Below are 27009 nucleotides of genomic sequence, written 5' to 3' on the forward strand. Positions count from 1 at the left end.
GCAAGGCACAATGGGGCAGTTAGGTGGTGCAGTAGATAGAATGCTAGGCCTAGAGTCAGGAAGACCCAAGTTAATATCCATCCTGAAACACTAGCTATGTGACCCTGCTGGTCTCAGTTTCCTTACTTATTAAAGAAAACCGAAGTGGGGAAAAAAGAATCATGAAGTCAGATACAAATGAAAAATAATTAAACAATAACAAAAAAGGCACAATTTATGCCATTTGTGTTGAAAATGGACTATGAATTGTCTCTTAATTTTTTAAGATAAACAGCAATGAAAATGTATAGTAAGAAATTTTAATAATTTGTAAAAATGAAATCCTCAGGAAAAAATTGACATAAAAATAGAAGACATGAACAAAATGTGAAATAGCATTGATTTTGTAACATAGAAAAGTCAAATAATTAATATGCTTTTTCCCCCCAAACTTTTTGCTTTTTAAAACTCATTCTCTTAGAATAGATCAGTTTGAAGTTAAAAGAGCAGTAAGACCTAGTCGATTGGGGTTAAGTGACTAGGAAGTGTCTAAGGCCAAATTTGAACCCAGGTTCTCCTGTCTCTAGGCTTAGCTCCACTGAGCCACCTAGTTGTCCCTTCTCAATTATTTTTGAGAAGGATAACTGAAAGGTGGCTTTAAGTAATTTTTTTTCATCAACTAATATATAAAAAGTTAGAATGTGACTAATCGGTCTGCAGTATAGTCTTTTAGACAGTCAGGTTGGAAACAGGGGAGGACACCAGTTCACAGCCAATTTATTTTGCTGATTCATGCGTTAGAATGATGGCTTTGGGCCAGAGCTTGGTTTACAGATTAAAGGCTATGAGCTGCAAAGCTGCCGGGACTTGAAGGAATGTTGGTAAATTGTTGCTATGTGAAGGCCAGAAGTGAAAGTGTGCTATTCTCCACTCCCCTCTTTTTCTTTTTTAAAATTATCCTAATGCTACATATGTTGAGATAAATTCCTTCTCTATAGAGAGGTAGTTGTTTGATACATGTGGTACAAATAGTCAGGAGCTAAATTATTGGGAATAATAACAGAGATCAGTTTGGCTCATTAATGAGCCTACTGTCGTCTTTGCAATTATGTACAATATTATCTCAAACTGGCTTGATTTCCTTTGCAGTAAAAATTAATCTAGAGAAAAAGATTATTGCCAATGTAGTCCTTTTCAAACACTCTCAAAGTAAACCTGCTAAGTTAAGTAATGAAACTTAAAGAAAAAATTCACAAAGCTTTCTTTTGCCAAAAAGCAATATGGAAAGCATAATGATTATAGAATTGATGATTTCTCATCACTTTGAGAAAATTAATCATTTTGTAATACCTGGGATCATGCTTCTGAGGAATCTACTTTAAATATATGTTGGCAACAAATTAAATTTTAGATTTGAAACCATAACCAATTAGAAAAAGGAAAACTAACATTCACTAATAAGTAAATTTCTTTTAAGAGAGTATAAGATACTATGCCTGTTTTGTGTTCCCCAAATTTGTTTATGGAGCCACCCTTTATTTCTAGATTGAGTATCCATTTTGACTTTATTCTAGTGTATGCTGTGAGATGTTAGATATAAAACTTTTTAAAGAGAAAGATAACTTCGTTATTTTTAAATCATAATTCATTACTGGTACCTGGCATATGACTTATGGACTGAACTCCTTAGACAATCCTGTGTTGTCTGTTCTCTTTGCTTTGGTCACCCCTTTCGCCATCCCTATAGGCTTTAGCTAGGTCCAAGCCACCTAGAGATCAAAAAAGTCACCACTGTTTTAAAATCTACATGTATCAATGGCAATAGGTATCTGCTCTGAAAGCTCTGAGTAAAGATGATAATTCCTGCTATTTCTCTTCCTTTAGTGTGTGCTTTTTAAAATTACCTGGATGCTAAGACTGTCTTGGAAGAAGGAGAGCCTTTTACTTTCTTGGTTTGAAGAAAGGTTAATGTTTTAGGGTAGTAGCAGTGGACTGGGAGAGCAGAAACATGCAGGAAGGTAGTAATTAGGCAGTCCCATTTGCCAGTAGGTATTTTATTCCTTTTCCCTCATAGTTTTATAGCCCCATAATGCCCTAGCCAACAGAATGTACATAGAAGAAAAAGTGGCAGCATGGTATCTGCTTATTTTGAGGCATTGAAACTGACTTAAAGACATGATGGGGAAGTCAGAACGTAACTATAGCCCTTGAAGTCCAGGTGCTGATGGGTGGGGTGGGGTGGGGATGGGAACTAGAAGCTTTGAAGTATGAAGAAAGGAATGTAAGATAAGAAAGGAGAAGACCTATCTGATTATTATAAATCTTCAATTTGCCGAGTCCAGGATAATTGGGTTTTATTATATTGGGTTTATCATGGAAGGGAGAAGGGAAACAAATATTTATTAAGGATCTGCTCTGTGTCAGACATTATGCTAAGTGCTTTTCAAATATCATCTCGTTTGATCCTTGTGATAACCTTGAGGGATAGGAGCTATTATTATCCCCATTGAATTGTTAGGGAAACTGAGGCAGGCAGTGGTGAATTGACTCACTCAGGTTTACACAGCCAGGCAATATCTGAGGTCAGATTTGAATCCAGATCTTCCTGGTTCTGGGATTGGCACTCTGTGCACTGTGACCCCTAGCAGACACTATTATGCTAGCTTTCACTACTGAGTTTTTATAGTTTTTGAACTAATAACAATTTCTATTTTCTTTGTGTTTAATGGATTCAAAGAGAGAATACTTCTGGGACAAATTAAACAATTTTTATGTATTAAATTAAAACAATATTTATGTATTAAAGTATCTTTTTCTTTCTTTTTGTTTTTCTTTTTTTTGGGGGGGGGTAGCCGTCAATACCAGCAAGTACGCAGAAAGTTATCGGATCCAGACTTATGCCGAATATGTTGAAAAGAAGCATGTGGATAAACAGAACAAGAGAAAATGGACAGAAAATAGTTGGAAGGAGGTTGAAAGAAAGCGGTTAAAAACACAGTGTACATCGTATAGCCCACAAAGTCGGTATTACTGTGTTAACAGGTAAGAAATATTTGGCTGTAGGCCATTAGTAAATCTTACTATAATTCAGTTTATTAAATTGGTATTGGGTGGAAGGGATAAAATGACATTTGTATCAATTTTTCTTTTTGTTCCTCATAGAATTCTAAATGAAGAAACTGACTTTTGAGGAAGAATGTTTTCCCACTCAGCTAGAATATGTAATCAGTACTTTCAATCTTCAAATCAGCATAGTTCCATAGCTACATGTGAAAGGAATGACATTACCATTACTTAACAAGTGTTTGAAGTATTCCTATTATAGGCAGTTTTAGTGAAATCCCAAACTTATTTTTATAGTCCTCACTAGCAATACAAATAAATTGTTTATACTTCATTGTGATAATCCAATTCATTTTTACTTTGTTCTGAGCATTTGGAACAATGAAGGACTAAAATAATAAGCTTACTAGAACTTTCTGCCTCACATTTCCTAATGCTCATGCATAGCTGGACAATGTGGCCTATAGATAAATAGTCGTTCATCTCTGGTTTAGAAGGTAGGAACTTGAATTTGGAATATGTTATTGTTTTGCATTTCCTACTCCTTTCCATATCTTGAATTGTTTCTTAGAGTTACTATAAACAGGATGCTTGATCGGAGATTTTCTTCCACATCTTTGGTAGGAAATGTATCAATCCAAATCCTGATTCTTCTTACTAAATATAGTAAAGGTGTTTAAAATTAGACTTAAATTAATCATAAAAAGTATATTCTACTTCTCACAGAGGCAGTAAGAGACTTTTCTTGATGTTCTCTATACTCTTTATATTGATCTGGTAACCACTTTCTGTGCAAGTGTTTAATAAAGGAAAAAAGAAGGATCATATAATAAAATACATTAGTGTGAGACTGAGACTATATTACTACAATAGAAATAGATATTGCACTAACAATGAAATAGAGGAGTGGAGAGAAGTTAAAAATTGAAGCAGTTGTGATTTAGAAAGTCACTTAGTTTTCCACAGGCAGTGTGGTTGACAAGCCAATAGCTGCAGATGTGAATCACTTTAAATTACCTTTAGAGAACTGACTTTGAGATCTAGCTATCTAGAACTACTTGACACCTTAATCTTTCCTCTCCACAACTAATGTTTCTAATGCAAATAGATTTCCATCTCTTCTTTGTATATTATTGGTAGTTTATATTTTCTTTCAGTAGTAGAATCAGGGTCTAAAATTAAAATTATACAAGGGTTTGTATTTGACAGATGGAAAAATATAGGGTTTGTATTTTAGGAAATCTGGCTTGGAAGTAAATTTGTTTGAATAGAACAAGACGAGATTTAGAAGTACCATGAAGTTCAAATACACATAAACATTGTATGTGTAAAATATTTTCTGTAGAATCAAATGTGGGTAAATTAATGAAATTATAATTAGTGGAAATAGTTTTGAAAAGTTACTGATAAATATAAAGTTATTCAAAGCAGTGATTATTGAGCTTCTGATTTAGTTTGGCTACCCATAAATACTTCCTTGCTTCTAGCCTTTCTTGTCTTCCTTCCTATAAGTCTGAAGTTGTAAACTTTAGCCATGAAGTATTTATCAAATCATGTATTGAAGTTATTCGCATTGGATTAGTGGCTTTCTAAAGTAACTATGTAACTTGCAATTGGAGCTGCAAAACAAAGTTATTTCCAAGCCTCATAGAAAAAATAATGCTTTGTTGAACTGGTTATAATAAATAGTCCTATGAAATATATTCTTTCTTTGATCCTCATCTATTTAAAGTCACCATTTTTTAAAAAATTACCTTTTTATTTTACATCTTTTTTTGAACATCAGCAGTGTGGTATCCTGGTAAGGGGCCAGATAGGGGTTAGACCAGTCATTTAATCTCTCTAGATCTCTGTTTCCTTACTTATAAAATCAAAGGGTTGGACTAAGATTCCTTGTAGTTCTAAACCTATGAATGAATTTGAAAATATTTTTCAATTCTTCTCAGCATTTCCCATTTTAGTATTCTAACCATCAAAAAAAAAAAAAGCTCACCTGAACTCCCAGACCACTGAGAAAAACAACACAACCCAGGAACTTGGAAATGGATTCAAATAGACAGGTAGACACATACTCACAAGCACATACATACACACACATCCCCCTCATTATTTTGTCTACTGATTTAAAACAAGTCCTTTTAGTTGTTGATTTACTGAAGAGGTGATATAGTGTAGTAGAAAGAGCATTTGGAATTTGGATTTAGAATTAGTGAACCTAGCATTGAGCCCAGATTTTACTAGTTACTAACTGTAAATCTGAACCATTCACTTCAACTCTTAGCTCAGCTTTTTTTTCTGTGAAATTGAGATAAAGATAGTATTGTGTCTTTCCACTGGATTTTTGTAAGAATACAGACTGGGAGTGTGATTTCTAACACATTCTGTTCAATTTCATCAGATTGTTTTTAAACAATATACATATCCCACAGAGTATTATTAAAAAAAAACTAGCTATGGAATAAAATCTATTTTAAGGTTTATGTGAAATTCCCAATGAAAAATTTAGATAGTTGTAAAAAGATTTAGAGAAACTAGCATTGCAACATTGGATCTGGATTAAACACTCACATGCATCCGTGTGCAATTTTAAATCTAATTGAGAATGTGATTTATTCAGGTTTGTTTAAAATCTTAAAATTATTGATGACATATCAACTTTCTGTTCAGTAATTAATACACTCACTGAGAAGCATCTGCAGTTCTTTTTAAATTTGGCATCATTCCTGTTCAAAACAGTTTCTTTCCAAATACAAATCCCTCCTATCCAAATTAGTATGATCTGTAGTATCTTTTGAAAGACAAACCTTTTATAAGCTACTTGCCTTTAGTTTTCCCTGTGCTGTACTTAAATAATTCATTTTATTTTATTTTTTCTGAGATTGGAACTGATTTTGTCTTCTATGTCACAAGATGTAACTTTACTTAATTATTTTAAATCCTTTTACATAATCATTTCATTTATTTTTATCTAGAGATTAACAAGGTTTTTTTTCCTCCCCTTCAGGTTTATGAACTTAGCAACATTTATCATGTAGTTAATAGTTTCTCCTCACTACTAATTTTTTTAACTTTTGGAGGGAAGACATTTTTACTTCTCTTTGCTTTTCCATTCTTCTCTTCTTTCCAGTCTCTTTCTCTCCTTTCTGCGTCTCCTTCCTTTTTCATTTCTACCTCCTACCTTTCCTGACTCTTCATGTCTCAGCTAAAGTCCTACCTTCTTTTCTTGGTCTTCCTTAATGCTAGTACCTTCCTTCTGTTGATTATCCCCAGATTATCTCCCCTATTAAACTGGAAGCTCCTTAAGAACAGGGACTATCTTTTGCCTTTTTTTGTATTCCCCAGAGCTTCTTTAGCAGAGCGCCTGGCACATACTGGTAGCTTGGTAAATTACTTGTGTGCTGACATACAAAAAATTGTGTGTATATCACCACTACAACCACCACCACCACTACCACCTTCCATTGCTCCTTAGGAACTTCTTGGGAGTGGCCATGGTGGAGAATATGTGACTTAAACTTAAATGAACACACATTTGCTCCAAAGAGGAATGGATATATATTGCATGTGCTTTTTAGAGGTCTTAAGATATTTCCAAAATGGAAAGTTGAGAAAGTGAATCAGGAAATCTGATTCATTTTAAACTTATTTATTTGTTCTTTCAGCAATCATCTATTAAGCATGTATTCCTTGCTAGATCCTCTGATAGGAGCTCAGGATACAAAGACAAAAATAAAAATAAGCCTATTCCTCAAGAAGCATACATTATATTGGGAGAAGATATAGATATATATATATATATATATATATGTGTGTGTGTGTGTATATATATACATATACACACACACACACATATAGTGTGTGTATGTAAACACACATGTAAATAGATATATAATACATACAGAATAATTTTAGAGAGAGGCAACTGAGGAATAAGGGAAGGGTCATGTAGGAAGTGGCATTAGAATACCATTTCAAAGAATACTAAGGATTTTTAGAGGGGGTGATGAGGATAGGGAGAGAGGATATTATAGGCATGAGAATAGCATATCGCAAAGGCATGGAGTAAAAGATAGAATTCCATGTGTGAGAGAAACACCAAGAAGACCAGTTTGGTTGGACTTTAGTGAATGTGGAAAGGGATTCATTGAGTAAGTCTGAGAAGGGTAAATTGAGCCAGCTATAGCTCTACTATAAAGGTTTGGAGCTAGCAAAGAAGAGTTCAGGACAAGAAATAAGATTTCAGAGTCATTTGTAGATATAGGTCATAGCTGAAATTTTGGTTTTGAATGAGCTCTCTAAGGAAGAAAGTATAAGAATTGGGCTAAAGGCTTGGTTTTTGGATAGTTACTCTCTGAAATTTCCAAGGCCCTTCCCCTTCCTAAAATTCTGAATTACATACTGACTCTTTTTTAAAATTTTTCTAGATTACATATGTATATAATTTAAAATAATCATTTTCTGACATTTTGCCATTTATGTTCTCTCCCTCCTTCTCATCCTTTCCCCCTCCCCAAGAAGGCAGATAATATGATCTTGGTTGGATATTTATTATCATACAATACATATTTCCATGTTCATCATGTTGTGGAAAAAGATACCTCACTCTAGAGGAAAATTCATGGAGAAAATAAAGTGAAGAATAGTAGGTTTTAGTCTACATTTGGACTTCATTTATTCCTTCTATGGTGATAGATATTCTTTTTTTGTCATGAGTCCCTTACAGTCCTATATCCTTGCCTAGTTGATAATAGTTGTCATTCACAGCTGATAATCATATAATGTTGTTGTTACTATATACAATATTCTCTGGGTTCTGCTCAATTAACCTTGTATTACATATGATGATGGTCATATACCATCGACTTGTTCAGCCATTCCCCAGTTGATGGAAATCCCTGCAATTTCTAGTTCTTTGCTAACAAAAAAGCTATAAATATTTTTGTGCATATAGGTCCTTTCCCCTATCTTTAATCTCTTTGGGATATAGACCTAGTAGGAGTATTGCAGAAAGGGTATGTACAGTTTCATGACTTTTGGATATGCAAATATCTTTTGTGAGTCTTCATGTATTGGTATTGAGAAAAAAGCAGAACATAAATCAACCACAGTAAAATATTTTGCATGACTTGGGATATATGAAATAATGGTAGCAAGACTTGGTACAACTGGGTAAGATTTTACCACATGATCATTCACAGTTCTTAAATCTTGTATGAACCTATAAACTATTCATCCTTCGGCATCTAGCTTGGGTTTTTTAACCGGTAAAATCAGGGTGTTATATTCAGAGATGCATGGTATTATTATGCCTTGCTGCAATAAAGAATTTATTATTGAGGGGCGGAGTCAAGATGGCGGCTTAGCAAGCAGCAAAAGTTCAGACCTCGTGGAAGATCCTTCCTTACCGATACAGACTGAATGCTCCTAGGGCACCGAAATCCAAGCTGAACAACAGAACAGAAGCGGGGAACCCTCCTTCTGGACTCAAATCAAAAGGTACACCCCCCAAAAGCCGGAATCCGAGAATACTCAGGGCTAAGGGGAAGGCAGAGCGAAGGTCCCAGGACCCCTCCCCCACAACCCAGAGGGCTGAGCCCACAGCAGCAGCGGGAACCTCTGAGCTGGCAAAGGTGCTGGTTTGGAGGGTCTACCTTGTGAGCAGCGGAGAGCCGGGCTCGGAGCATCCAGCTTGGACAGTGGGGAGGAAGCCAGGGAGAGATGGGGCAGTGGCTGGGTCCCTCCATAGAGCTCCAGCCTCACCTTTGCCTCAGGGCACAACCAGATCAATCCAGTTGAACCTAATTCCATCAGAACTCCTCAGAGTTTAGGGAGGCGGGCAAAGGCACTTGCGCACATCAGAGAAGCAGCTGGAGAGAACTGGAGAGAGCCTGGGCGGCCCAGCCTTCCAGGAGTCTTCAGAGCCTCAGAGCTTCATACCACATACAGCCCAACCCACTTGAACTCAATCCAATCAAAAACCTCCAGAGGACAGGGAAGCCAACATTCCTCCCCTATACACTGTACCAAGAGATCTGACAAAGCTCCAAGAGGGGAGACTGACAGCCCCAAAACCAAAACAAAATGAGAGGAGCAAGAGAGCACAGCCAAATACAGGGAGCAAAGAAGGGGTAAACTCAAGCAAACAACAGAAAAAGAAGAAAGAAATTACAATAGACAGCTTCTGCACAGGTAATGAGCAAAGAGCGAATGAAACAGAGGGAGAGGGATCAGCAAAGGAAAAATCAGAAATCCCAGCGAATTGGATACAGGCTTTGGAAGAACTCAAAATGCAATTCAAAACACAATTAAGAGAGGCTGAAGACAATTGGGAAAAGAACTTAAAAACTAAGATAAGTCATCTAGAAACAGAAAATAGTGTCTTGAAAGCCAAAATCAACCAGCTGGAAAATGAGGCAAAGGAGATGAAAGATGAGGCAAAGCAGATGAAAGATGAGGTGAAGAAGATGAAAGATGACCTCCAAAGAAAATCTGACCAAAAGGTAAAGGACGACCAAGAATTTATTATTGAGGTGATCCCATCAATGACCTCTTTACTAAGTGGGTACTGTGGAATGCATGTTGATGGACCTCTTTTAGTTGGCACTTCAACAGGGGTTGATTATTTTAATAAATCCACATCTGTAGAATCTGTAGCCCATAAGCCTTTTGAAATATCATCTGGTGTCTGATAGATGTTATTCCCTTCCCGCTCTGACTCTACTGTATCCAGGATAATACAGGGAAAAGGTTCAGGGATTCTTCTGGGAGTTTCAAAGAAATATCTCTGGTTGGTATACATACTATGATTGCTCTCAATGTACAAAGAAAATCCCTACCCACTAGATTCATTGGGGAATTTGGCATTAAGAGGAAAGAATGTTCTACACTTAGAGGTCCAAGTGAAACCATTCTTGGTTCTAATTTCTTTGTAGTTTTCCCATCACACCCACAACTTCCATTGAACCGACTGCTTTGGATTCTTCAGGGAATTTCTGCAACACAGATTTGGCAGCACCTGTGCCCAAGAGACAATTGTAAACTTGGGTTCCTATTTTTAGGGTTACATGAGATTCTGTGCTGTTTTTTGGGGAATGGACAGGCATTACAGGAGCTAATACACTAGGATCAGGAAAACTCAATACTTGTTCCTGTTTGTCATTCTCTAATTCTTCATTGATTCCTCCTCTACTAATTTGCCATGTTTTTAAAATCTCTTTGTCATTTTCATTAGTTCTTATTTCATTGCCCATACTTCCTAGTCCATTGTCTCCATATACAAGATCTTTAACTGCACAGTCCTTGGCACACCTTCATAATGAAGTTGCACCTTTTTGCATATTGAGTTTTTGGGTATTCCCACCAGCTACTTGGAAATATTTTGGACAAGTACCTGCTTTGATATATTCTTGCATAGAATTCAGGTCTGGGGCTTGTTGTGAATTATGGTAGCATCCAGTATCAAAATAATTTGGGTAGTTTGGTCTCCCATACTAGAATGCATTATTAAACCCATTATTGAATCTGTTGTTAAACCCATAATTTCCATATCCATTTTGCCTGAATCCATTAAAGCGATTAAACCTATTGCCTTGGTTTCTCCATAAGTTTTGTCCAAAGAATTATCCCCTAAATCTGTACTCTCTCATGAGATGACTAGGTCTGTCTGTATTTTCTGGCGTTGTAGTTATTTCTGGGTTGTCTATAAGTTCTTAGTGCAGCTACTGTTTTTTTCTGCACTTCATTGGATTTCAGTTTTTGTTTAAGCTCTCTGATTTCTTTGGTTAAGTTATCAATTATGTCATTTTTCTCTTTTGATTGCCTATCTTTCTCATCTTGGAAAACAACATTAGCAATTCTCCAAATTTCAGAAAGACCCATATCAAACCAATTTGGACAGTTACTCTGAAAATAATTTCGTATCGCAGGGCATGCATTTTTTCACAAACTGCCTGCTAATGTGTTTACATTTTCCTTTGTTAAAACTATCCAACCCAATCCATTTTTCAGCATAGACAATAATTCTATTGAGGAAAGTAGAGGGAATCTCTCCCACTTCCTGCTTTAGGCACTCAAATTTAGACCAGGTTCCTGGGCATCTGGAATTTTGCCTCATAGTTTCAATTATTGCCTCCTTGACTGTAGTTAAGTCTCTGTAACCTGCAACTGAGCTAACTTCCCTTCCAGGATTCTCAGTTGGCCAATCCACAATTTGGGGGTTCTTATTAGTGTCCTCTGTAATCTTCTGTTTCTCCTTCTTTGTCAATAATCCATCCATAAGGATGTCAAAGTCCAAATAAGAAGGATTGTAAAGCTTAATTAAGCACTTGAACTGCTTTACAACTCCCATTGGTTCTTCTTCATATTGGGGGTATTTTTCTTAAAACTGTCTATATTAACTTGCATAAACCTTTTGTGGTACATGGGATTCACCATACCACTCTCTAGGGACACTACAGGTACCTCCCTTAAAGGAAACATATGAGCTGGTATGCTTTCTAATGCTTCAGTTTCCATTTCTAATTTAGTTGGTCTTTCTGATTTAGTTGTACCCTCTAATTTAGTTGCTTCATATTCTTTCTGCCATTATGCCTTTAGCCTTGAGTAATTCCTCATATTGTGTTTCCATTCTATCTAGTTTAGTCTCTAGATAGTTCACTTTTAACATTAGATCATTCTTTGCAGTAACTTGCTTGATACTTGCTTTTAAGTGTTTAAAAACAACTGCCAAAAATTAGATCATCATGTTAAAGCACAAGAAAAACAATATTAGCACAGGAACATAAGAGATTAGTTGTAGGAGTGTCAATGAGAGTAATGGCATTAGAAAGTCATAGGCAAATAATTTTTGTATATAATCTGGTACAATAGTGAAAATGAGAGAAACCATATCTAACAGAAAAAATCCTATGATGATTTTATGTAGCTAATTCACCAGCTTTTCTGAGAGCACAGAGCCTTTGAGTCAAGTTGACTGGAAGATGGGTTTTGGAGCCACCTAGAGTTCAGCTCACTGTTACTACAGCTCACATAGAAACTGTCAGTTCTGGCTGCTTCCACTGACCCCCTGCTGGGATAATGGTTTAAACTGCCCAAATTGACAATTGGACCCTTAAAATCAGATTGTCTGGTTCTTTGTCCTATGTAACTCGCCAAAACTGTAAAAATAATAGAGTAATGGATTGATTATTGATTATAAACTGATTTTAGATACTCTACTTGTGGTACTTACAAAGTACATTCAGTTTATCAGTGAAGTGAAACTCATAGAAGAACTTCTCTTCAGGGCCAGGTGCAAGGATGCTAAAGAGATTCTGGTTACAAAAAATAAAACATTTATTGAAATATACAAGGATAAAAGGATGTCTAACTAAGGATTCTAACTCCCTGGTTCCACAAGGAACTGCTTCTTCTGTTTTCACAGGCTACACTAATCCTTTCTGATCTAACCCAAATTTGTACTATTCTAAATAAAACTAACACTATTACCCTTATAATTATTAACTTTGCCTTCAAGTTATAAAAATAACTAAGGCTAGCTGGCTGAGGCTAACAAGAATCAAGTTAGGACTCTGAGCCTTAGCACACTTAAGAGTTCCAAGACAAAGACCAGATCTTTCTTTGGTCTTCTCAGATATAAACCAATTTATAAAGACAGCAATAGATAATCACTAGTGTTTCCTAAGTTGGAAAAGGAAAACACTTAACTCTTTCATGTCTTTACCTCAGACAGTGAGAGAAAGAGGCAAAGATGCTACCTCATTCAAGACCTCAGAGAGAGACTGCCAACTGCCAGAGACCAATTGCCAGAGAAAAACCGTTAGACTTGAAACTGACACTGACTCAGCTCTGTTTGAAACTCCAATTCTTTCTCAAGCCAGCTTCTCTACTTATCTTAAACTAATATAGCAAGACTTATTTTCTAATATTATCCATATAGTATGCACAGTTTTATGACCTTTGGACACGGTTCCAGATTGCTCTCTAGAATGGTTGTATCCATTCATAATGTATTATGGTCCCATTTTTCCACATCCCTCCAACATATATAATTTTCCTGTTTTGTCATGTTAATCAGTCTGATAGGTATGAGGTGGTACCTCAGAGGTGTTTTAATTTGCGTTTTGCTAGTCAACAGTCTTATTTTTTTCATGTAGTATTAATTTTTTAATCTGAGAATTGCCTGTTCATATCTTTTGACCATTCATCATTTGGGAAATGTTTTGTATAAATTTAACTCAGTTCTCTATGTATTTAAGAAATGAGGTGTTTGTCAGAAACCCTTGCTATATTCTTCTCCATTTTGTTATTGTTTACCTTTTAATTCTGATTGCATTGATTTTGTTTGTGCAAAACTTTTTAATTTAATGTAGTTGAAGTTATCTATTTTACATCTTGTAATATCTTGCTTTAACCTAAATTCTTTTCTTAAAACATAGTCTCTGCCCTCCAAAAGCCTAAATCTGATGGGAGATAATAAACAAACAAATACATACAAAGGAAGCTATATACAGGATAAATAGGAAAGAATTAACAGAAAAAAGATATTAGGATTCAGAGGGATTGGGAAAAAGCTTCCTGTAAAAGATGGAATTTTAGTTTCCATTTAAAGATCAGTAGTTGGAGTAGAAGAGAGAAGAATATTTCAGGCATGGAGGACAATTAAAATGCCTGGAGCCAAGAGATGGATTGCATTATTGGTGGCAAAACCCTGAGGCTAGTATTATTGGATCAAAGAGTACATGAGAGGGAATAAGGTGTTCAGGAAGAAGCTGGGCCATAAAAAGATTTGACTATCAAACCAAATACTTTGTATTTCATCCTAGAGGCTATAGGGAGCCATTGGAGTTTATGGAGGAGGAGGAAGGATGACATGATCAGACCTGTGCTTTAGGAAAATCACTTTAGTGACTGAATAGAGAATGGTTTAGAGTATAGAGAGACTTCAGCCAGGCAGACCCCCACCAGCAGGCTAGTGTTATAGGTCAGTGATGGCAAAACTTTTAAAGACAGTGTGCCGAGCCCCACCCTGCCCCTCAGACTGTGTGCTCTGCTCTGCTCATTCCCTCCTCCCCACTACTTGCTGTGCCCCCCCCCAAGAGACTGAGACCCATCTACCCCAGTGGGGTGGGAGAAAGGGAAGGAAATGGCCCCAGTACTCTGCTCAGGGGAGGGAGAGGCATTTCCAATACGTTGCTGGGCAGAAGGATGGGGACTTGCAGTGGGGAAGGGGAAGGGAGCAGCTCCACTGGAGTTCCTCTGTCTTTCCATTAACAAACTCTGGCAGGTGATGGTGTGCATGCCTACAGAGAGGCCTTTGCATGCCATAGGTTCGACATCATGGTTATAGTTGATGAGGACCTGAGAGAGAGGGGGAGGGGGAGAGGAAGGAAGGAAGGAAGGAAGGAAGGAAGGAAGGAAGGAAGGAAGGAAGGAAGGAAGGAAGGAAGGAAGGAAGGAAGGAAGGAAGGAAGGAAGGAAGGGAAAAAAAATAAAATAAAATACATGGCTTCTGCCCTCAAGGAGTTTACATTCAAGTGGGAAAGAAAACAGGCTAATAACTATGCAGACAACATTTATATAATGTAACTAGAAAACAATCTCAGAAAGCATAATAATTGAGAAGAAATGGGAAATACCTCATGCAAAAGATAGAATTTGAGATGAGTCTCACTAGAAGTAAGAGAAGCCAGGAGGCAAAGATGGGGAGGTAAAGAGTATTCCCAACATGGGAGACAAGCTCTATTAAAGCAGGTCATATAAATAGGAACAAAAACAGTAGACCGTAGTAGTATTCCACAGTTGGGGTTTGACAAGGTATGTTTAAGGGGCCAACAGACTAATGTGTAGAGGATACTATAGAAGTTGAACTTATTCAACAAGGGGTTAAGAAAGAGAGGAAAGAAAGGCTAGGCAGGTAGTTCAGTGGATAAAGCACCAGGTCTGGAGATGGGAGGTCCTGGGTTCAAATATGACCCCAGATACTTCCTAGCTGTGTGACCCTTGGCAAGTTATTTAGCCCCCACTACCTAGCCCCTTACCCTTCTTTTGCATTGGAATTATACTCAGTATTGATTCTAAGACAAGATAAGGATTTAAAAGAAAGAAAGAAGAGAGGAGAGTATAGCCAATATAGTGATAATTGCCTTGGAAAGAACTGAGGTGTGGAGGAATTGAGATCATGTAAAGATTAAAAAACAGAGTTTAAGGGGTTGTATGGCAGAGGAAAAGAAAGAATGATAAAAGATTATGGTCAGGTAAGACTACCGGTGGCTACTCAGGACCTAAGGATTTACCTGTAGTAGCTTTTTAGATGATAGTAGCCCAGGTAAATCCTTATAGCCAATGTTATTTTGCTCCAATTAGTCTGTACTACTGATTCACTAAGCAAGTATCTCTTGTCCTTATGCTGTTGTGAAAATGAAAAAATATGTACATTTATTTAAACAGACACTACATGTTACCTCTTTTGAATATCTGATCCAATATTCAGAACCTCAGTTCTTTAAAAAGAAAGTGACAAAAGAGGGTTTTAAGAATTATTTTTTAATTACATATATTCAGATAAAAATTTGCATGCCATTTTAATGAAAAATTGATTTTATGTGGCAGAACACTTTTTTCCTAAGCAGAGAAAGTGCTAAAATAAACAAATTCCATTAAAGTGTCTGTCACTTTGAATATAGACAGCATGGACACCAATAACAGATAAAGGTACTTATATTTTTAATAAAAAATTGATGTAGTGAGAATCAAGGAGAGATGCAGGTGCTCTGATAGACCTTTCAAGTAATCCAGGCTCTGCTGAAACATTGATAGGAGAGGCAATAAGATCCATTCAAATTTCTATGAATGTTTGACATTTATGTTGTTGGTGACCATCTTAATATAAAATGTGCTTGGTCAGCTACATGAAGATATTTACACTCTGATCCAAAAGATCAGTCTAATGTTTAAATCTTGTGAATTCTAGTAGAGACCAAGTGTTCTACAGCTACCACAAATTAGTTCATATTTAATAGTGTCCCAATAGTCCAAGTAGAGTTTAAAGAATTTAGTAGTTTAAAACTGCACTAAACAGTAAGGCAAATATTTTTTTCATCTTATTTGAGTAGGATAGGGCAGTATGGCTAATAAGGAATTGAGTTTCATATAATTTCACATGTGTAATAGGTATCTTATTGTTTGCCTTCTTAATAGATGAGTAAGAAACTCTGGGGAAAGAATGAGGGTAAGAAACTCTGGGGAAAGAATGAATTTGGAACTCAATTTATTTTTTGGAAGCTCAAAAAAAATTTTAGTGAATGTTTAAAAAATTAATAAATATAAAACTGTATTAAGACTTTGGAGACACCCTATTTGAATTCAGACCAAGCATTTTTACCCCTCTTTTCCCTTCTCTCTTCTCTAAAGCTTGGAGGTAATGCATGTTTAGTATAGTGATATGGAGTTAGCAAATATATGCACTAATTCTAGAGCCCCTTTTGAGTTGTGTGGGTACATGTATATTTTTGTTTATACATGTATATCAGTTTGATGTATGTAAACACAATACATTTACATGTATATGTATATACAGTGTCAGTCAATAGAGGACTGGCCTTAGATACAGTATATCTTGGATTTAAGACTTTTGAAATATAGTGCCTCTATGACCCTTGGCAAGTCACTTAAATCTCTCAGTATCCTAGGTACGCTTTAACATTATAAATTATTCCGGGGCAGCTGGGTAGGTAGCTCAGTGGATTGAGAGCCAGGCCTAGATTCAATCTGGCCTCAGACACTTCCCAGCTGTGCAACCCTGGGCAAGTCACTTAACCCCCAATGCCTAGCCCTTACCACTACTCTGCCTTGGAGCCAATACACAGTATTGATTCCAAGACAGAAGATAAAGGTTTTAATTTTTTAAAAAAAGATTATAAATTATTCATGAGATATCAGTCTGCATTGATAGAGGTTTCCTCAATAGGAGTTCCCTATATGAAAGAAGGCACAAATCTGTTTCAAAAATCTCTCCCTCAAGTGTATTGCCTAATTGTAATAAATGGTGTTGTAGAGGAAATGTGTCTAAGTAGTGTAAAGATTAAAATTTAGGGGAGATGGGGAGACTGAGGCAGGTAGAAATTAGTTCTCTCTGCAAGGAGTATTATATTTTTTTAGAGGTTTATTAAAGTTAAGGATTAAAAGAAAATACAGGATAAGAAAAAACACGTGTCTAGGCCAGAGGCCTAGACCTCACCTACATTCTGGAAAGAGCCGTGTCTGCTCTAAAACGGAAGTCCAAAAAAAGCCAAAAACCCCCTCAAAAGCCTTTGAATGAGCTTAAATCCCTTCTCGATCTCGGCCCAGGTGAGATTACACGGCATTCTGGGGAAGTGGAGCAAAGGCTCATGGGGATTGTAGTCCTGTATTCGAGTCTATTTTTCACAGTAGCCATACTTCCAATACATCAGGGTCTTTACCTTACTCCTTGATGAAGGGGAAACCCAGGGACCAACATATTGATTATGAATCAGCAGGCATAATAACTGTTAATTAAAAAGCAAATGTGATACTAGTAGGCATTAATAGGAGTTTGACATACAAAAGATAGAAAGTAATTTTTCGACTTTGTTCACCATTGGTCAGAATTCTAATACTGTGCAGCACTGATTCCTACATTTTAAGATGAATGTGGAGAAACTGGAGTAGGTCTAAAGAAAACCAACTTGTTTAAAAAGAAAAGAAATAGACCCTGTGAGGAAAGGTTTTGGGGCTGTTTCACTTATAGCAAAAGAAGCAAGGGGAAGAGCTAAGAAAGGGACTTAATCACTTTCAAGTGTTCTGAGCAGTGCCTTCTATCTTCATGGAAGACTAGGCAAGAGGAAATAGGTTCAAATACATAAACATAGCTTTTGCTTAGACTTAAGAAAAGACTTTAAAAAACTTTTTAGAATGATCAAACACTGGAACCAAGTTATCTTAAGAGCTTATTGAGTATCTATATTGGCCTTAAAGAGAGGAAATGTGTCCATCTATCTTTCATTGTTTAAGCAATCACCTGAGGCCTGAGACTTCTATAAATAACTTCTTAAGAGTCATGTATTTTAATGAACTTCCAAAAAGGCTCAGAAAAAAAATTTTTAAGTCTTTAATGTTGTAAAATCTTACTAAGCTGTAGAATTTCACAAATTCTTCCCATTGTTACTAGAGACATAACTGCATATGGGAAGCATGCATAAATGCAGAGCTAGTTTGTAGCCTGTACTTTAATTTTTATGATTAATTTTGTTTTTTTATAGCCTGATTTCTTTTATATCTAATTAGTTATTTCAGGCCTTGGTCTCAAGCCCTGCTAATGTGGGTGCTATATATATCTTAGGGTTCTTGTTTTCTCAAAAAATATAAATCCCATTAACAAATTGGTTTCTCTATTGTTGTGTAATTTTTAGAATGTCTCAACATATTTGCATCATAATTAATTTTTTCTGGGAATTTTGATAATCTTTCTTCTTTTCAGAAATATAATATTTGAATCAGATGTCATTGTTTTGACCAGTGGCATAGGTTTTTAAAGTATTCACAAGTACCATTGGTCATTTTACAGTGGTAAAAATTATATCTTATATTTTTTATAATTTTTTTATATTTATGATACTCTCATTCATTATATTGCTTGTTCCTTACAATAGGTTGGATAAGGACTTTCATTATCAACAGAGGTAGCAGTTAAAACTGAAATTGACATGAAATTAGCTAATTAATAGTAGTTGTAGAATTTATTCTTTTCCCTCCAAACTCACTCCTCTTCTAGACTTCCCTATTTCTATCAAAGGCAGTGCCATTTTTTTAGGCTCCCAAGTTTATAATCCTTGACTATAATCTTCAACTCCTCCCTCTCCTTCATCTCTCATGTCCAGACAGTTGCCAGATCCTGCTATTTTTACTTCTGCAACCTCCCTTCTTTGCTAACACAACTTTCATTCAGACACTCATTGCCTCTCACCTACATTATTGGAACAGCCTCTTAACTGGTCTCTCTACCTCAAGTCTCTTACCACTTTAGTCCATCCTCCATATTTCTTTAAGTGCAGATCTTACTATGACTCCCCTACTCACTTAATTCTATTGATTCTCTGTTACCCTTAGAATCAAAATATATACACCTCTGTTTATCTCTTAAAGCCTTTCACAACCTGACCCACATCTGTCTTTCCAGTCTCATTATAGCCTTCTCCCTGATCCTCCCTCACCCTCCATTTCCTGTTTTTGAGCCTTTGCCCTGATTGTCCCCCATGACTGGACTGCACAGCCTTATAGAATCCCTCTCTTTCATCAAGATACAACTCAGGTACCACCTTCTATAAGCCTTTCCTGATCTTATGAACCTATAGTGCTATACTCTCCTAAACACCATTTTATTTTATTTTATTTTTTTAAACCCTTACCTTCCATCTTGGAGTCAATACTGTATATTGGCTCCAAGGCAGAAGAGTGGTAAGGGCTAGGCAATGGGGGTCAAGTGACTTGCCCAGGGTCACACAGCTAGGAAGTGGCTGAGGCCAGATTTGAACCTAGGACCTCCCGTCTCTAGGCCTGGTTCTCAATCCACTGAGCTACCCAGCTGCCCCCAGACACCATTTTATTTAATTGACTACTTTTGTGTTTATTACATTTATTCAACTTTAACCCCTCACTTTCTGTCATATTCTTTCTTCCCAGCCCCTGTATCTAATCTGTTGCCAAGGCCTGTTCATTTTACATTTGCAACATCTCAACATGCCCCCCTTTTCCCTCTGACATTAATTATTACCCTATTTTATGCAGATTCTCATCACCTTACATCTGGACTAATTCAGTAGCACATTAGTGCATCACCTTCCTCAAGTCTTTCCCCATTCCATTTTATCCTCCAAAAGATTTTCCTAAAGTGCAGGCTTAACATTCTCCTTCTTTCCCTCCCTCCCTCCCTCTCCCCGCCACCTTCCACCTCAACACATACACACTCCATAAACTTCAGACATCCTCTTATTTCCAGGATCAAACATAAAAATTCTGTTTGGTGTTTAAAGCCCTTTATATTCTACCTGTCTTCTCTTCTCTTTCCAATATTTTTTAAAAAATCTAAACCCTTTCCTTTTGTCTTAGTATCAATTCTAAGACAGAAGAGTGACAAGGGCTATGCAATCCAAGTTAAATGACTTGACCCAGGGTCACACAGCTAGGAAGTGTCTGAGGCCAAGTTTGAACCCAAGTCTTCCAGACTCCAAGCCTGACTCTATATCTACTGTATTACCTAACTGTCCCTCCTTTCCAGTCTTCTTACACCTTACTCCTGTTATAATTAAAATAGTGGAAGATATAAATTATAGTAGATATAAGAGTAGGTGAGTAAATTTGTGACCGCAGAAAATATGTTTCACTACAGTGTCTTGGTTTTAAATCAAATATAAGGTGGTTACCAGGGAAATATTCCCAATTATGAATATACCCAAGTCAACTGGGTTTTATAGAGAATTTAATTAATAATACAATGAGGAATTAAAGAAAAGAGAGAAAGAGAGAAAAAGGAAATAAGTATGAAGGGCCTTAAGCCAACATGGCCTAGACCTGAGTCTTAAGAGAGAGATCAGTCAGTCAGTCTTTTATCACTCACCACAAGGTCTCTCTAAGCAAGGATTCTAGTGACAGAGTCTCCTCAGAGAGAGTTCCAGCCAGAGTCCTCCTCAAAGAGCCTTCCAGCTAGAGACTGTTTCAAAGGGCCTCTCTCAAGAGCCTCTGGAGGGGCAGAGTCCCCTCAGAGGAGCTCCAGCGAGACCTCCTTAGAGATTGTCCTCCAAGAGCTTCCCTTCTCCAGAGCCTCTCTCAAGAGATTCTCCAAAAGGATTCTCTTCAAAAGGATTGTCTTTCAAGAGATTCTGCTTTTTCTTATATAGGGGGTTTTCTCCTATGTCACCTCCCCTAAGTTCTTCCATCTACCAATCATAGTAGACGTTTTCCAAAGGACAGCCCATTCTAAAAACACTGCTGGGTCGACTAATCTCTTTAGTAAGTTTGTACCCGAAAAAACTTCTGAATAAGTTTTCACCTCTTTGCTCCTGGCAAGTTTACAAGTTGCCTGACCTTTAATAGGTACTTAGCACCCCATTGTATTAATTCTAAAAATAGGCATGGCTTAAAGAACTTTTTGCCTCACTATAAGTATGGGCCCAAGTACCCTCATTGTTTAGCAAGGAGTTTTTTCCCCTAAAGCAGTCCTTAAGTACCGGTGGAGTACAGGTCCTCCCATTTCTGATCCAAGTAGAGTTCTCACTGTCAAAATGGGGAATGTTCCCAGTAAGGAATTGTTCTAATGGAGAATTCCCCAATGTGGAAATTTTTAACATTCACAAGTCTGAGAAATTTCAAGATTCACACTCCTAACTCTGATCCTTGAACATAACACTCCATTTCTTGGTGTAAGGATTAAATTTACAGTTGGACTAAATATAAGAGAACGTGGTTGCTGATATTATAACTCAAGTCAAAATGACTTTATTTAACATCTTTATTTACAAAATAGAGGGAAAGAGTAAAGTAGAGAAATGTGAAAGACAGTAGAGTAAGCAGTCTAGCTTATCACCCTAAATGTTTCTCTAGTGCCTGGCTCAACTCGGGCTGGGCCCTCAGTTGGAGGGCCATTTAGCCAGAGGACCGGTGGTGAATAACCAAAGGGCCTTTCCCAAGACAGGGAGGCCTTTCCAGAAACTAATCTCTCCAGAAGCCAAGAAAGGAGTCATCCTTTTCACTTACCCATGTTGTAATCCAAAGGGAAGATCCAAGAGCAGTCTTACCAGAAGCAGTCCAAGTGTCAGAATCCAAGCTGAGTTCCCAAGTTGGAGTTCCTCCAAAGCCAAGTCTGAAGAAGAAAGTGAGTTTGGACAAGAAGTTCAGGGTTTTTATAGTGCTTTTTCCATGTCACTTCATGTCCCTTCTTCCACTTTACAGGGACCATTTGTAGTCTTTAAATTTGCTTAACACTAAATATGAATAATATGGAAAAAGATCTTGATCCATGACACATTTAAAACCCACTGGAATTGCACGTCAGCTACAGAATGGGACGAGGGGAGGGGAGGGTAAGAACATGATTTTTGTAACCATGGAAAAATATTCTAAATTAACTAATTAAATAAAAATTTCCAATAAATAAATAAATTTGTTTAGTGCTGCCCAGGGGGTATAGTCACTTGCGTCTGAGTTGTCACCCACTTTTGCAGTGACTTGCAGATCTCCCCTACTTCGGCATTAAGTAGCAGTGTCTTTGCTTTTGGAGGTGTAAACTCCTATAGTAAGTAGTTTGTGGACTTCCCTTACTTTAGGAATAAGCATGAGTGTATTCACTTTTGTTGATTAATTCAAAAGTAGACAAAGGAAAAGTTAATCCTATTTTCATATTAGCCAGGCAATTTCTCAGGCGGTTCCCCATGCCTAGAATGTTCTCCCTCCTCATCTTCATCTCCTGACTTCCCTGGCTTCCTTCAAGTCTTAACTAAAATCCATCTTTTAGAGAAAGACTTTCCTACCCCTTTTAGTTCTAGAGCCTTACCTCATTTATTTTTCATTCGTTTGTCTCCCCCATTAGATTATGAGTGCCCTGATGGAGAGACTATCCAGGGCCTTTTGGGGTACCTTCAGTATTTTCCACAGTGCCAGGCACATAGCGAATGCATATTTATTCTATATATACTTAATATATATTGTTGTTTCTCCCACTAGAATGTATGCTTCTTGTGAATAGGGATGATTTTATTTATTATATTTGTATCCCCAGCACTTCTAACATTTTGACTGGCACAGAATAGGCCCTTCATAAGTGCTTCTTGGTTTAATCAGTTTTTGGCAACAATTATTTTTTTCAAAGGTCTCTCTCTGCAAATCACTCTCCGTAAGAGTAAGAGACTTTTTTTTATGTTTCCTGTGCCTTCCAGGACAGAGTTAATCAGGACTTTAAGGATATATTTTGTATGTACAATAGTAAAAACCTCTCTTCTCCTATCCAATTGATTTGCAACCCTTTATCTCATCCCAACTAAACAGTGAAAGAAAGGTATCAGAAACTGTGATGTAAGTAGATTTTCAGGAGAGCTAATAAATATGCAACAGAAACTAGGGCCTAATTAGTTTAAAATGCATTTTAATTATGCCTTTCTCAACACAAATTGAATGATTAACAATATGGTCTTACCAGCTGAAATGTTCCCAGAATATAGTAAAAATGAAGTTATTATTAAAGGTATAAGCCTTTTATACAAAGATTTTTTATGATTTCTAAAAAGATCAGGTCTTTTCTCCTAGCACCTGTGATTATATGAAAAAATGGGATTTAGTTTTTTGAACCACAGTGTTAGAGGAAGCTATTGGCTGGTCATGGATTGTGTTATGAGATCTGGAGAGTACTTTGCTTAGTTATCAGTGTATCTTGATCTGTTTATTCTCTTCAGCGATGCTACTCATGACTCATTTGTGTCTGCCTGTCCTGAATGACTCTGGTCTAGTGCTCCCCCATTAGCTTGCTCTGGTTCCACCCAGCATATTGGAGGATTTTTTTGCAGTCTCTTGATATTTGAAGGATTTCAACAGAACATATGAATGCTATATTTGTCATTCTTGTCATCAAATGGGTTGTGATCATACATTTTCTTTTCAAGTCATACATTTTTTTGGTGACTTCATTTCTGAAACATAATTTATTTGTATTATGTTACAGCCTGCTTATTATGATCACTCTGTGCCTCTCCATTTCCCTTTACATGATTCTCAACTTTTAATTCTTTAGAGCCTGTGGTATTCCATACCTTCTATATATGCCCAGAATAATTTTAGATTCAAAAGTAGGCCTCTCCAGAAATATGAGGTCAGTAAAATAACTGAAGTTATTTAACTAGACATCTGGTGGCATAGAAGATAAAGTACTGGACTTGGAATCAGGACGACAAGTTCCAATTTGACATTATATACTTACTAGCTATGTAACTATGTGCAAGTCACTTAACCTCTGTTTGCTTGAGTTTCTTCAGCTATTAACCAGGGATAATAATTCTCAGAGTTGTTGTGAGGATTAAATGGAATAATATTTGAAAAAAGGACCTGGCACATAGTAGCCATTACATAAATGCTTATTTCTTTCTCCCTTTCTCAAAGGCATTTCAATTTAGTCTCTTCCTGTTTAATTCTGAGCCAAACTTATTATCAGTTTGAAATATCTGGCTAAGATATAGAATTTTATAGTAAGCAGCTTTTTTTAACAGTAGACAACCACCTCCATTGCTATTATTAATTTGTTTTATTTTTTTAATGTATACTAGCTGATACCCTCTCTAATATCTGGGTATTCACAAATAGAAACATCTTAAAGACACCTCCCCTACAGATTATAACAAACAAGAGAAACAATTCTGGTATTCCTGTTTTCAATTGGCCAGATACTGTAGAGCATATCGGGTTTGGCAAAAAATTAACAGTGGAGGGGAGAGCCTATTAACACTCAGGAGGAAATAACTGGAATGAGGGATAGTAACAATATCATGACCTCAAATGTTTATATTGCACAGTTGGGATATAACAATAGTAATAAAAAGTAACCTTAAAATTTCCATTCCAGAAGGAAAACTAAGACCTGGTAAAGGGAGATTGATTCCTGGAAAATAGCACTTGAGGATTACACTATGTTGAAAAAACTAAATGCTAAAACATATTCTTATGTTAAAATACATGAACCTGAGAAGTATGGTAGGAAGCACTTGCATGAGGATGACATAAGAAAGAAATAGAAGTATTTCCTTTGTGAAGAAATAATCTATATTGGAGTTGGCAATTATGTTCCAGGGGCTGAATCTGACCCCCACTACCCTTACTGCATGTTTTTTGTGACCCATGAGCTAAAAATGGTCTTTACATTTTTAAATGACATTCTTAACTTTCTAGCTATACAGAAACAGGTAGCAGACTGGTTTTGGCCTCTGATCTGTAGTTTGCTGACCATGATATAGACTTCTTAATTGCAAAGTTGAAATCATTTCTAATATAGATCACGAAAGTGGAAGAGAAGAAATTCATTAGGAATGAGCAACTAGATTAATAGTGAGAAGGTTAAAGGGGAAGGGAATAAGCATTTATAAAGTGCCTACTATGTGCCAGATTCTATGTTAAGTACTTTTTACATCTCACTTAGATCCTAACAACAACCATGTAAGATTTGTGCTATTATTAAACTTGTTTTACAGTTTTCAGAGGAAACTGAGGCAAACAAGTGAAGTGAATTACCAAAATCACAATCAAGCGAGTATCTGAAAACCAGATCTAAATTTGGTTCTCCTTGACTCTAGCTCTATCTACTGGGCCACTTAGCTACCTTGTTTTCTGAATATCTGCTGGAAGTCTTATATACAAAAAAAAAAAAACATTTAATAAATGATTGCATTGCCATGCTGATAGTATTATCCCTTAGAAGGAAATGGGTTTAACAGGAATTATGTAAGAAAATGATGGTATCACTTTAAAATTTACAGTGGCTAAAGAGGAGAATAAATGGGCATAGCTATTTATGTGTCCTGGGTTTTTAGAAAACAGATTTCACATTAAAAGGGTCAGTGTGACTTTACAGGAAATCTAAAGGTTCAGATTTTAAAAGGCCACAAAATGGAACCAGGATATATAACCACAGAAAAATACTAAGTCACACAGTTCTCATATCTAAAATATAGACAGAACTTTGTCAAGTATATAAAAATACGAACCATCCCCCAATTGATAAGTGGTCAAAAGATTTGAACAGATAGTTTTTGGATGAATAAATCAAAGCTATATGGAACTATATTAATAAATACCATAGATAATTATTGATTAGAGAAATGTAAATCAAAACAACTCTGAGATATCATACATACAACCTAATGGTTAGCTAAAATGATAAAAGTGGAAAATGATAGATGTTGGAGGGAATGTGGAAAAATGAGTGCACTAACAATATACTTGTTGAAACTGTGAGCCAGCCATTTTGTAGAACAATCTGGAATTATGCTCAAAGAATTATAAAACTGTATATACTCTTTGATTCTGCAATACCACTATTAGGTTTATTTTCTAATGTTATCAGAGAAAAAGGAAAAGAATGTATGTTTTAAAATTTTATAGCAGCTACCTTTCTGGTGGCAAAGAACTGGAAATTAAAGGGATGCCCATCAACGGAGGAATGACTACACAAGTTGTGCCATATAATTGTGATAGAATACTACTGTGCTATAAGAAATGGCAAACAGGTTAGTTTTGGAAAAACATGACAAAACCTACATTGAACTATGAAGAGTGAAATGAGGAGAACCAAGAGGACATTCTACACAATAACAGAAATATTATTTGAATAATTATTTGTGTATTTTCACCTCCAGAGAGAGAACTGATGGAAATAAGATGTAGTTTTATATATACGTATATCTTTTCATCAGAGGATGCTTTCTCTAACGGGGAGAGGAAAGGGAGGGAGGGAGTTAACTGAGTATTTTAATGTAACAAACAAATTAATTGAATTTTTTAAAAAAGGTGGTACAGATCAAAGGGTATATAGCTCAAATTGAACTGAGAAATATGAGGAAAATGGCTAATGACAACTAAAAGGACTTTAAATGATATATAAAAACAGGAAGAACAATGACAAAGAGATAGGTGCACTGTTTGCAGATTGTGGTAATCATTAATAATAGAGAATACCATTTGGTGGATGATTAGAGAAAATTTTTTTTAATTTAAAATCTCTTTTTCTTAACTTAAAAACCAAAAAATTATTAATTTGAAAATATTTTGAAATTCTGTAGACTTTGAGCAATAGCCATAGCATTTTTGTCAAAATACCTTTTAGATCTCTTTTTTTTTTTAAACCCTTACCTTCCATCTTGAAGTCAATACTGTATATTGGTTCCAAGGCAGAAGAGTGGTAAGGGCTAGGCAATGGGG

General features: G+C 36.3%; 1 protein-coding gene across 2 annotated transcripts in view; it reads left to right on the forward strand.

Annotated features, from left to right (window-relative positions):
- Positions 1-27009, forward strand: part of PARN (poly(A)-specific ribonuclease) — a 217079-nt gene that overhangs the window by 145262 nt on the left and 44808 nt on the right. For both annotated transcript variants that reach the window (XM_007498625.3, XM_056806156.1), the window contains one exon: positions 2832-3021. In XM_007498625.3, the coding sequence (XP_007498687.1) occupies positions 2832-3021 (190 nt within the window). The remainder of the gene's footprint in view (positions 1-2831; positions 3022-27009) is intronic.

The sequence above is a fragment of the Monodelphis domestica genome, chromosome 7, assembly GCF_027887165.1.
Source record: "Monodelphis domestica isolate mMonDom1 chromosome 7, mMonDom1.pri, whole genome shotgun sequence".
NCBI classification, from domain to species: domain Eukaryota; kingdom Metazoa; phylum Chordata; class Mammalia; order Didelphimorphia; family Didelphidae; genus Monodelphis; species Monodelphis domestica.